Source organism: Canis lupus, chromosome 28 (genome assembly GCF_011100685.1).
Source record: "Canis lupus familiaris isolate Mischka breed German Shepherd chromosome 28, alternate assembly UU_Cfam_GSD_1.0, whole genome shotgun sequence".
Lineage (NCBI taxonomy): Eukaryota > Metazoa > Chordata > Mammalia > Carnivora > Canidae > Canis > Canis lupus.
The window spans coordinates 28,300,494-28,310,769 of NC_049249.1; the positions used below are offsets into that span (position 1 = coordinate 28,300,494).

General features: G+C 57.5%; 1 protein-coding gene across 2 annotated transcripts; it reads left to right on the forward strand.

Annotated features, from left to right (window-relative positions):
* The first annotated feature begins 2,561 nt into the window (after window positions 1-2,561).
* On the forward strand, window positions 2,562-9,557 carry EMX2 (empty spiracles homeobox 2). Of its 2 annotated transcripts, XM_038578924.1 has the most exons (3): window positions 2,569-3,722; window positions 5,614-5,798; window positions 8,037-9,557. In XM_038578924.1, exons 1-3 carry the CDS (start codon window positions 3,314-3,316, stop codon window positions 8,202-8,204), a joined length of 762 nt encoding a protein of 253 aa, XP_038434852.1. In that variant the 5' UTR covers window positions 2,569-3,313; the 3' UTR covers window positions 8,205-9,557. The 2 variants fall into 2 exon arrangements, with proteins under 2 accessions (XP_038434853.1, XP_038434852.1); XM_038578925.1 differs by lacking the exon at window positions 5,614-5,798 and having other exon boundaries at window positions 2,562-3,722; window positions 8,037-8,140.
* Window positions 9,558-10,276: the final 719 nt, after the last annotated feature.

Consider the following 10,276-nt stretch of genomic DNA (forward strand, 5'->3'; position numbering starts at 1 on the left):
CTAGCCAAAGGTAGGAAAGAGTTTAAGGGAGTACCACCAATACTTGAGCGCCTAGCCTCTGACTTTTAAAAAAGGTCAAACGCCCTACGTTTCACACGCCACTGCGGCCTCACTCCACCTCCCAGACACTAACTGGAACCCATCTGCCCTCAAGGTCATCTACTCTCATGCCCCTAGCCAAGATCACGAATACTGTGGAATAAATTGTCATTCCCCACCCTGCAGCCAGGGCAGGGCTTCTAAGTGCCCCTAGTTCGGACCCTCGTCTTTCCTGGAGAGCCTGCCCAGGAGAAGGAGGACCTTTCCCCCTGGTTCCAGGATCCATGATGTAAGCCCACCTAAATTGGGTGTCCTTTTCTGGCTTTAGAAATGGAGGGCTGACCTCTACCCTCCACCCCCAGGCTTCTGGCTAGCAAGAGCCAACTGCCTTTTCAGGTGGCTTCAGGTTCCCTGCTGGCCTGGGCATGGTGGGGTTTGTGTCCCTACAGCTTAACTGAGGGAGAGATTTCTGAACTGGAGACGATATTTCTGGAGGAGAGGATATTTCTGGAGGAGGTCGGTGGTTCACGCCACAGGCAGGCAGGTACATCTCCAAATGTACCCCATTACAAGAGGCTGGACTGAACACCCTGCATCCTTGGGCCTGGGGAAAAGGATAGGGGGATGCTGCAAAGCAAAACCACAGGAACCTGGTAAGGGTGAAAACCCAGCCACCACCCCAGCCCAGAGCTGGCGTCAGAGGTCTGAAGTCTGAGACAGGGTCAGGTTTCTCAGGGCATGAGGGCAAAGCCAAGGCCCACACCTGTCTTGTGTGTGAATGTGTGCATGTGTGCATGCTCTGGGAAAATTGGTGGTGGTGGTGGGGAGTGCGGCAGATGATCTCTGCTAGTTAAGGTCAGGTGCCCAGACAACCCCAGAAAACACACTTCTAACTTCTGTTGCCTGGAGAGTTTTCCTAAAGGGTTTTCCCTCCCTACCCCGAAACAAATTATGCCTGGAATAAAGAAGTCAAGAGATTGATGTGAACATAAAAATACATCAGATGAAACCAGAGAGGGTCAAGGGAGATCCCAGGGCAGGGAGATGGGTGGTTGGGCAAGCAGGGGGCTAAGTGCAAAGACCCAGACCCTCCACTGATGAAGCTGGTGGTGGTAGCCATCTCCCTCTCAGGACTTTGCTCTTCTTCCCCCTCCCAAATCGACTTTTCCTGGGTCTCACGGCAACCTAGTCACCAAACACTGGCATTTCTTCCTCCTTAAGAGAAATGGCACGGACCTCTAAGTGATAGATTTAAAGGATGCCGGATTTTTTCCCTCATTAATTGTAAACGTGCAAAATACCTGCTGGTACTTCACTTAGGAAGAATGCAATTGGCAAGAAGAAAAAAAAAAAGGAAAAAAAAAAGAAGCGGCTGATGAATAGATAATAGATCTTTAACCACCAATAAACAGAGAGCAGCGCCAGCAGCCTGGGGGATGTGATCATAATTATGCCGCGGCGCGAGCCAATGGGGACGAGGGAACTCGGCCCTAAAATCATCCCAAAACCGAAGGCGAGCTCGAAAATGCGGACACGGCCCGGGACCGGAGACGCGATCTGCAGTCCCTAGCTGCAAACCCTGCTCAGCAACCCGCCCCTGGGACGACAGATGGCGGAATAATAATAGAAATAATAATAATAATAATAATAATAAAACAACAACAACAGCAACAGCAGCAGCAATAATAATAATGCCAAAACTAACGCAAGTGATACCGACAGCGTAACGATAAGAGTAACACCACATCCGTCTTTCCCCTGACCTTGGACCCCTTGGTCCCACATATTACAGAAAGGAACAGTTTGGGGGAAGGAGGGGAGCACCCTCCCAGAGAGAAAGAAGCCGGGAGCCCGTGGGGCCGGTGGGAAGCGCGTCCCCCGGGCAGGGTCGCTGACTCGTGTCTCAAGTTGCAAACGAAGGAACCCGGTGGAGGATCGCGGACGCGGCGACCCTGGGACCCCAAGGCTAGGCGCGGTTGCAGGACCCCCTCCGCCCCCACCCCCGAGCCCGGGCGCCCTCCTCACCTGGGAGACCGCCCCGCGTTCTGCCGGGGGGTGGGGACTGGGGAAGCCGAGCGGCCCCGTTAGCCCTCGCCCGGAATCCTCCCCTGCCTTGCTTACCCTCGCGGGGCTCCGGGGGCGATCCCCGCTTCCCCGACGCGGGGCCGCGGGGGGCGGCGGCCGAGAGCTGGGCGCAGGGACCCGCGGGTCCGTCCGTGCGTCCGTGCGTCCCACCGGCTCGGGATCCAGGGGGCCGCGGCAGAGGCGGCGCGGGCCGGGGACTCTGCAGGGACCGGGGTGCCCCGGAGGGAGTGGTGGTGGCGAAGGAGGAGGCGGTGGCAGAGGGGGAGGAGGTGGGGAAAGAGGAGGAGGAAGGAGAGGAGGAGGAGGAGAAGGAGGAAGAGGAGGAGGAGGAGGAGGAGGAGAAGGAGGAGAGGAGGCCGGAGGAAGAGGAGGAGGCGAAAGAGGAGGAGGCGAAGCCGCAGCGGGCGCCGCGGAGCGCGGGGCCAGGAGCGCGGGGCGAAGGCGCGGCGAGCGGGCGGCCTGGCGGGCGCGGGAGCTCGGCCGAGGCCGCGGCGCCGACTCCGTTCCACTCTCGGCCGGGATCCAGGCCTCCGGGTTCCCAGGCGCTCGCCTCCCTCTGACGCACTTTAAAGAGTCTCCCCCCTTCCACCTCAGGGCGAGTAATAGCGACCAATCATCAAGCCATTTACCAGGCTTCGGAGGAAGCTGTTTATGTGATCCCCGCACTAATTAGGCTCATGAACTAACAAATCGTTTGCACAACTTGTGAAGAAGCGAACACTTCCATGGATTGTCCTTGGACTTAGGGCGCCCTGCCCGCCTTTTGCAGAGGAGAGAAAACTTTTTTTTTTGCCTCCCCCGAGAAACTTTCCCCCCCCTCCTCCCTGCCTGTAACTCCGATCCCCCCACGCCATCTCGCCAAAAAAAAAAAAAAAAAAAAAAAAAAAAAAAAAATTACCCCAATCCGCGCCTGCAAATTCTTCTGGAAGGATTTTTTTCCCCCCTCTCTCCAGGTTGGGCGCGTTTGGTGCAAGATTCTCGGGATCCTCGGCGTTGCCTCCTCTCCCTCCCCCCTCCCCCCTCCTTTCCTTTTCCTTTCCTTTCTTTCTTCCTTTCCTCCCCCCACCCCCACCCCAAACAAACAAGTCCCCAATTCCCGTCCGTGCTCGCCGCGGGCAGCGGGCGGCGGAGGCAGCGCGCCGCGGTCGCCGGGAGCCGGGAGCCTCGGGCGCCCGCTCCTCGGCGCAGCATGTTCCAGCCGGCGCCCAAGCGCTGCTTCACCATCGAGTCGCTGGTGGCCAAGGACAGTCCCCTGCCCGCCTCGCGCTCCGAGGACCCCATCCGTCCCGCGGCGCTCAGCTACGCCAACTCCAGCCCCATAAACCCGTTCCTCAACGGCTTCCACTCGGCCGCCGCCGCCGCCGCCGCCGGCAGGGGCGTCTACTCCAACCCGGACTTGGTGTTCGCCGAGGCGGTCTCGCACCCGCCCAACCCCGCGGTGCCCGTGCACCCGGTGCCGCCGCCGCACGCCCTGGCCGCCCACCCCCTGCCCTCCTCGCACTCGCCACACCCCCTCTTCGCCTCGCAGCAGCGGGACCCGTCCACCTTCTACCCCTGGCTCATCCACCGCTACCGGTATCTGGGCCATCGCTTCCAAGGTACGTGCCACGTCGCGGGGCTGCAGCGCGCCGCGTCCTGCGCTGCCCTCGGCCTGCGCCGGGTGGGCGCTTGGCAAGGCCTGGGAGGAGGTGCCTGCAGCTTGCGGGCCCGCGCGCCCCGGTGCGGGAGCTGGGCGGCGAGGGGCCGGGCCCGGTGCGCCTGCCGCGGTCTCCGGAGCTGCGGCCGCGCTGGGGGGCCGGCCTGGGGCCGCTGGACCCCTTAGAGAGGGGGCGCAGACGGAGGAGCTGTCCCCGGGGCGCCCTCGCGTTGGGGACAGGCTGGGCAGCCTTCCCGGAGCGCCGGCCTCCGCGCAGTCCCGGAGCCCGCGGGGTACCCAGGCTCTCCGCCTCCTCCGCGGCGCCCGGGCTGCCCTCGCGCCGAGGGCGCACGGCCACGGCCCGGCCGCCAGGTTCGCCGTCGCCTGCGCAAGACCCAGTTTGTCACCCACTCCTCGCGCCTTCGAGCCCAGCCCTGCGACTTCTCGGCTTCCGACCCTCTTCGGGCGGCGAGGAGACCCCCGCGCCCACAGGGCGAAGTCTAAGGGGGTTCTTCCCCCCTTTTTTTTGTCGGCCCGGGGAGGGCCCTGGAACCCTCGCGGGTAGTGACCTCGGCGGCTCGAACGCGGCGCGGGGCGCCCGCGGCGGGGAGGCGGGTTCGCTCTGGGTTTTGTTTCTGATTTTGTTTTTGTTTTAAAAGAAACGAACCGGATCGGGAGACGGGCTGGACAAAAAAGATCTCTTTGGGTGTTTTCCCTTCCTGCTATTTTTTTTAAATTTTATTTATTCTTTCTCTGGGTGGAGGTAGGAGAAAAGTTAAAACTCCAGAAAAGGGGAAGAGTAATTAGTTTAGCGGTCGGAGCACCGGGAAGAGACCTTCCTCCCCGCGACAGCCGATCAATACTCCGCGGCTGGTCCATCCATTAACCCTTTGCGTTCCTGCCAGAGCCTAGAATCCGGGAGATGCCACTTCCACCCCCCAATTACAAACAAAACAAAACAAAAACAAAAACGACCTTTCATCCTAATTTTGGGGCCGGATTTGCCTCCCTTCTCGCCTAAACTGTCCGTTTGTTTTTCTTTGGGTTTTTAGCGAATCGATTAGCCACCCTCCAGAGTGAACCCGAAACTACTCTAGCTCTGCCCACAAAGTTTCTGGCTCCTCTCCTCCTTCTCTGCCGGCTTCGCTCTTGGTGCCCCCAGCAGGCCCGAAGTAGCCGGGATCTTCTGGGACCGCGGACAGTCCCATAGGGCGCCCGCGGCTCGGCAGCCCCGGGTTCCGATCCCTTCGCTCGCGTCTGCTAGTTCTCTGGAGCGGGGCAGTGAGGAAGCCGGGTCCTCGGGCCGCGGTGGCCCCGGCAAACCCGCGCACCCGCCGGCGAAATTTCGGTCCCGGCCGGGCCGCAAGCACGCGCCCGGTTGCTGCACTTTCCTGGAGGGGAAGAGCCTTAAATAATTTAAAATTAAGTCCCCGAGAAAACTCTGGATAGCGGGCCACCCCCCACCCCACCCAAGGGTTAAAGTTCCCCGGGGTTAGAAAGAGGAGAAAGTTTCGGGCCTGGATCTGCTGCCCCTCCTCTGCCTGGAGAGCGCGGCACCGAGGTGGTGAGGACCGTGGCGCCAGGGCGGCTGCAAAGCCCGCGGAGGTCAGGAGCCTGGGGACTTGGCCCGCCAGGCAGCTGCTGGGTGGGTGCCGCACAGGTAGAGGCTCGGTGTTCCGCGCAGGGAGGCTGGGCCGTCGTCCTCCTCCCGCACCCCCGGGTCCCCACGGGCCGTGTCGCATCGGCTGCGCGAAGGCCACGAGCGCTGTGCCCCACCAGCCCGGCTCGGGAGAAGCGCGAGGCCCGGGCCAGGACGGCCCCCTCTAACGGGACTTCTGCTATGTCCCCGGCAGGGAACGACACAAGCCCGGAGAGCTTCCTTTTGCACAACGCGCTGGCCCGAAAGCCGAAGCGGATCCGAACCGCCTTTTCCCCGTCCCAGCTTCTGAGGCTGGAACACGCCTTCGAGAAGAACCACTACGTGGTGGGCGCCGAGAGGAAGCAGCTGGCGCACAGCCTCAGCCTCACGGAAACTCAGGTGAGCGAGGCGTGCACCCTGCGAACCCAGCCCACAACTCTGGCCCCACGCAGCTAGCACACAAGTGCGGAGCTCGGAGAGGGCCTTTGGCGAAGAGCCGGGGAGCTGGCTGCACGCTGGAGTTCATAATGTAGAAGTTTGGAGGCGCCTGGCTTCCCTGGGCTCCAGCAAGGGACTGCAGGAGCCGACCTACCCCAGGCTCTGGGGAGACAGGCGGAGTAGCTCCTTCTGTCCACTGGGCATGACTTACAGTTCCTGGCTAAGGCACCTGTGCACTTTTGGTGACACTTTCAGTTAAAGTCTGGGGACTCGGCTGAGTACTGGAAGAAGGAGAGGCAGGAGGTGAGGGGCGGTGGCGGAGTGGATGCATGAGGTTCAAATCTGGAGGTGTCTCCGAGTGGGTTAAGCGCGGGTTTTGTGCCACTGCAGACCCAAGGTTCACACCGGTGGCTCCGGTTTCTCCCCTTGAGGGGATCAGAGAATCAGAAGGCAGAGGCCAGACATCCTAGGTGCGTCCCTAAATCAACGAAACAGAGCTGAAGGCTGTGGAGAAGGGCTGCCTCGGGGGACAGATCCTTGCGGCGCCACGGGGCTCGGAGGCGGGCCTGGCTCTGGCCTGCTGGGGTCGGGGAGGGGGCTTAGGGCTACAGTAGGCGCTACTGTACGTGGAGCTGCAGGGCGGGGTCAAAGTTCCCGACAAACAGTAACGTTTTGGGGCAGATTAAGTTGTAACACTTTTCCTGGGAGGCGCAAAGAGGTCGAGGCTTTTGTTTTAAAACGTCCCCCTGGACAAAACCGAGGAGGGCCTCGCGGGTTGGTGCGGGGCCCGGCACAAGGCGCGGCCCGGCTGATTTCTCCTGGATAGCCGAGGCCGCGGTGGTCTTTGTCCGCCTCGCTGCCCACGCTGCCTGGAGTCTTTGTGTGCGTGTCAAGCCCCGAGCGCACCGACGCGCGCCTTGGGCGAGCGCCGGGGAGAAATGAACCGTCCTCCCCCTCAATTAGCAAACTCAAAGCAAATTAAACTCAGCCTTGTTCCAGCTCGGCTTTTTCATGGGGCACTTTGGGGGACTGGGGCATTGGGGAGAGCAAGCCGGGACCTGGGCCGGCCTTCTAAAAGGAGGGAGTGGCGAGGGCTTCAGGGGCCTGGGCTGCTTGCTGCTTTGGGGACTGGACGGCCTGGGGGCAGGGGAGGTGCAGTCACCCGCTTTTCCCTCACTGTACCACACTGGTGGGAAGGTGGGACAACAACGTTGGTGTCTCCTCTGGTGGCTGAGTGGGGACTCGCTGCCCAGCTCTCCCAGGGGGTGATGGGGATTGCAGCGCAGCCCCACATCATTGCTCCCCAGACCTTTAGCAGCTGCTCTGGGGAGATGAGGCCACCAGCCCCACTCTGCTGGGAAGTGATGTGACCAGAGTGGGAGCCTGGGCCTGGTGGGTCCTGGGGGTGATGGGGGGGGGGAAGGGAGGGATGAGGGTGCTCCATCTCTTCTCTCCTCTCCTCTCCTCTTTCTTAGTTTCTCTCTCACTTCCTCTTTATCCAAAGGTCTTTCAGAAGCTTTCACTTTTGAGCGTCTTTTCCTAGCTGGAAATGTACAGCTGGGTTGGTCCCCAGGCCTCTGCATCCCACCATCCCCTCGCCTTCTTCCAGTACTCCTGCACCCCCCAACTCCTGCTCACCTGCAAGAGTCCTGGGCAAGGAAGAGGAAGCTCAGGCAAATCCTGACTGCCTACCCCAGGCCGAGGCCTTGCAGAGGAGGCGCTATATTTAGGCAATGCTGCGGAAACAGGCAAAATAGGAAGCACATTGGGCCTTGCACAAGAAAGCTGCTGCGGCAGGGAACGAGGTCTTCCCTGCACTGGCTAGGTACAGGGAGTCAGGGACCTGTCTCTTTTTATTTTACCTTGCTTATTATTGTTGTAGGGGTTTCCCAGGGTTTGTAAGACTTTGGCTTCCCAGCAGGAGGTGGGAGTCCCCTCCAAGGCAAGGGAGCAGGGGCCCTGTGCACCCTGGGCCACCTGGCCCCGAGGAAGCACCCTGCCAGGGCCCCAAAGGGTACGAAAGCCAGGCTTCCTAGCTGACAGCAGTAAGGGCTCGGCTCCCAGAAGGGAGGCCTTGGGGAGGCCCACCCTTTGGATGCACAGCTGGGGGACTGGGCTTTCGCAGGCGCGCTCACAGGAGGGAGCGGGAGGAGGGCGCTGTGGAGGAACTAACGTGCCCCATCTGCCTCTCGGCCACAGGTAAAAGTATGGTTTCAGAACCGAAGGACGAAGTTCAAAAGACAGAAGCTGGAGGAAGAAGGCTCAGATTCGCAACAAAAGAAAAAAGGGACGCACCATATTAACCGGTGGAGGATCGCCACCAAGCAGGCGAGTCCCGAGGAAATAGACGTGACCTCAGACGATTAAAGACATAAACCGCACCCCACTGAACGGACAACACGGAGCAAAACAGAGACAGGGAGAGGAGGGGTAGAAGGAAAACAAAACAAAAACAACAACAAAAAACCCTATGAAACAAAACAAAACAAAACAAAAAACCGCACACACATGCACGGAGAAGAGGAAGAGGGATTCGGAGAGAGCGTTGGCGCGTCGCAGACTTTGGGCAGCGAGGGCACAGGGTCCTGATCCCAGGCTGCGTGGAGATGGCAGAGGACGGAGGCTTCTTGATCAACATGCAACCCTTGTCTAAAGAGGCAGCTGAGTGAGAGAGGGAGAGAGAGAGAGAGTGAGAGAGAGAGAGAGAGAGAGAGAGATCCAAATGTGGCACAGCCCGAAGGCGCTCTGAACAAGGGAAGCTGCCAGTCAAACACCAACCCAGCGAGACAAGATGATTGGCAGGTATTCCGTTTATCGCAGTCCTGATTAAAAAAAAAAAATGATGATGATATAATGATGCTAAAAAAGAAAACCCCAACCAGGCACAGGACTTTTCTTTTGCACTTCGCAGAGTTTCCCGCCCCCCCCCAATCTTTAAAAATAATCAGTAATAATAGCAATCGAAATTCCGTATCCAGCCCCATCCCACACCTGTTCAAAAACTTGAATTGCATGTAGCAGTTGTTGGGCGAATGGTGTCTAAAGACAGAAAATGAATTGTAATTTTCTTTTCCTTTTAAAGACAGGTTCTATGTGCTTTTTATTTTGATTTATTTTTTTGAGAAATGTGCAGTCTGTAAACACTTTTTGATACCTTCTGACGTCAAAGTGATTGTGAAAGGTAAATGAAGTAGGCTCGGCGATAGTGGTCCTCTTACAGAGAAATGGGGAGCAGGATGGGGGGCTGGGGGTGGCGGGGGAGGGTGCCCATGAGAGGAGTCAGGACTTGTGCTGGGAAAGAAAAACCCTAAATTAATTCTATTTCTTGAACATTCCCTTTTCCTAACATCCCGAAGGCTTAAAACCATGAAGTAAACTCCTTTTGGTGGTTGGAGAGATTGGCCAAATTCAACCATTCGCTGTAAAGGCCATTCCCAAACTTTAAATCTATCTGTTGCAAAAACTGAAGGACTGTAGTTAGCGGGGATGATGTTAAGTGTGGCCAAGGACATGGCGGCAAGTTTTCAAGCACTGAGTTTCTATTCCAAGATCATAGACTTACTAAAGAGAGTGACAAATGCTTCCTTAATGTCTTCTATACCAGAATGTAAATATTTTTGTGTTTTGTGTTAATTTGTTAGAATTCTAACACACTATATACTTCCAAGAAGTATGTCAATGTCAATATTTTGTCAATAAAGATTTATCAATATGCCCTCAGAGTAGTCGTTTTGAGAAATTGAAGTGAGTTTTTTTTTTTTTTTTAAGTATCTATAATTTGAGTGTGGTCCTTCTCCAATGAGGCTCAAGAAACCCAGGCTCCTCACCCACAAAGGGCCAGACTGATGGATTCTTGGGCATTTTAAAGGGAGATGAGGGTGCAAAAGGGAGAGGATTAGGAAAACTTAAGTCCTTCAGAAAAGGAATGGGAGAAAAGTTTTCCAACCAGATCTTTGCCCACTGCAAGGCTCCCCGAGGGAGTTTGGTTTGAATTTCAGGTTAAAAATGCTTACTTCTCTTAACTTCTAGTTTGTCATCGTCGTCGTCTGTTGTTTTAATCCAGACATGTAAGTTTTGCGTTGAAGGATATTCCCCTAGGATTGGAGGAAGCACTTAGCAGAATCAGAATCCTGGGACTTTTAAACTGCTTCTGACTTCAAACCCCAAAGTACAAGCTCCTCCCCACCTCCCACCAATCTTTTCCTTCCTTCCTTTCCCTACATTCCTCCTTCTTTCCCTTCTCCTTCCTTCCTTCCTTCCTTCCTTCCTTCCTTCCTTCCTTCCTTCCTTCCTTCCTTCCTTCCTTCCTTCCTTCCTTCCTTCCTTCCTTCCTTTCCTCCTTCCCTCCCTCCCTCCCTCCTACCTTCCTCTCTCTCAGGCCCCAGTCTGCTGGAGGTGAGGAGGCAAGCCCAAGGGTCTCTGCAGCCTTATAAGGCAAG

Coding starts and splice junctions, on each gene's coding strand:
- EMX2 (XM_038578924.1), top strand. CDS start 3,314: ATGTTCCAGCCGGCGCCCAAGCGCTGCTTCACCATCGAGTCGCTGGTG. Junction 3,723..5,613: donor TCTGGGCCATCGCTTCCAAG/GTACGTGCCACG, acceptor TGTCCCCGGCAG/GGAACGACACAAGCCCGGAG. Junction 5,799..8,036: donor TCAGCCTCACGGAAACTCAG/GTGAGCGAGGCG, acceptor TCTCGGCCACAG/GTAAAAGTATGGTTTCAGAA.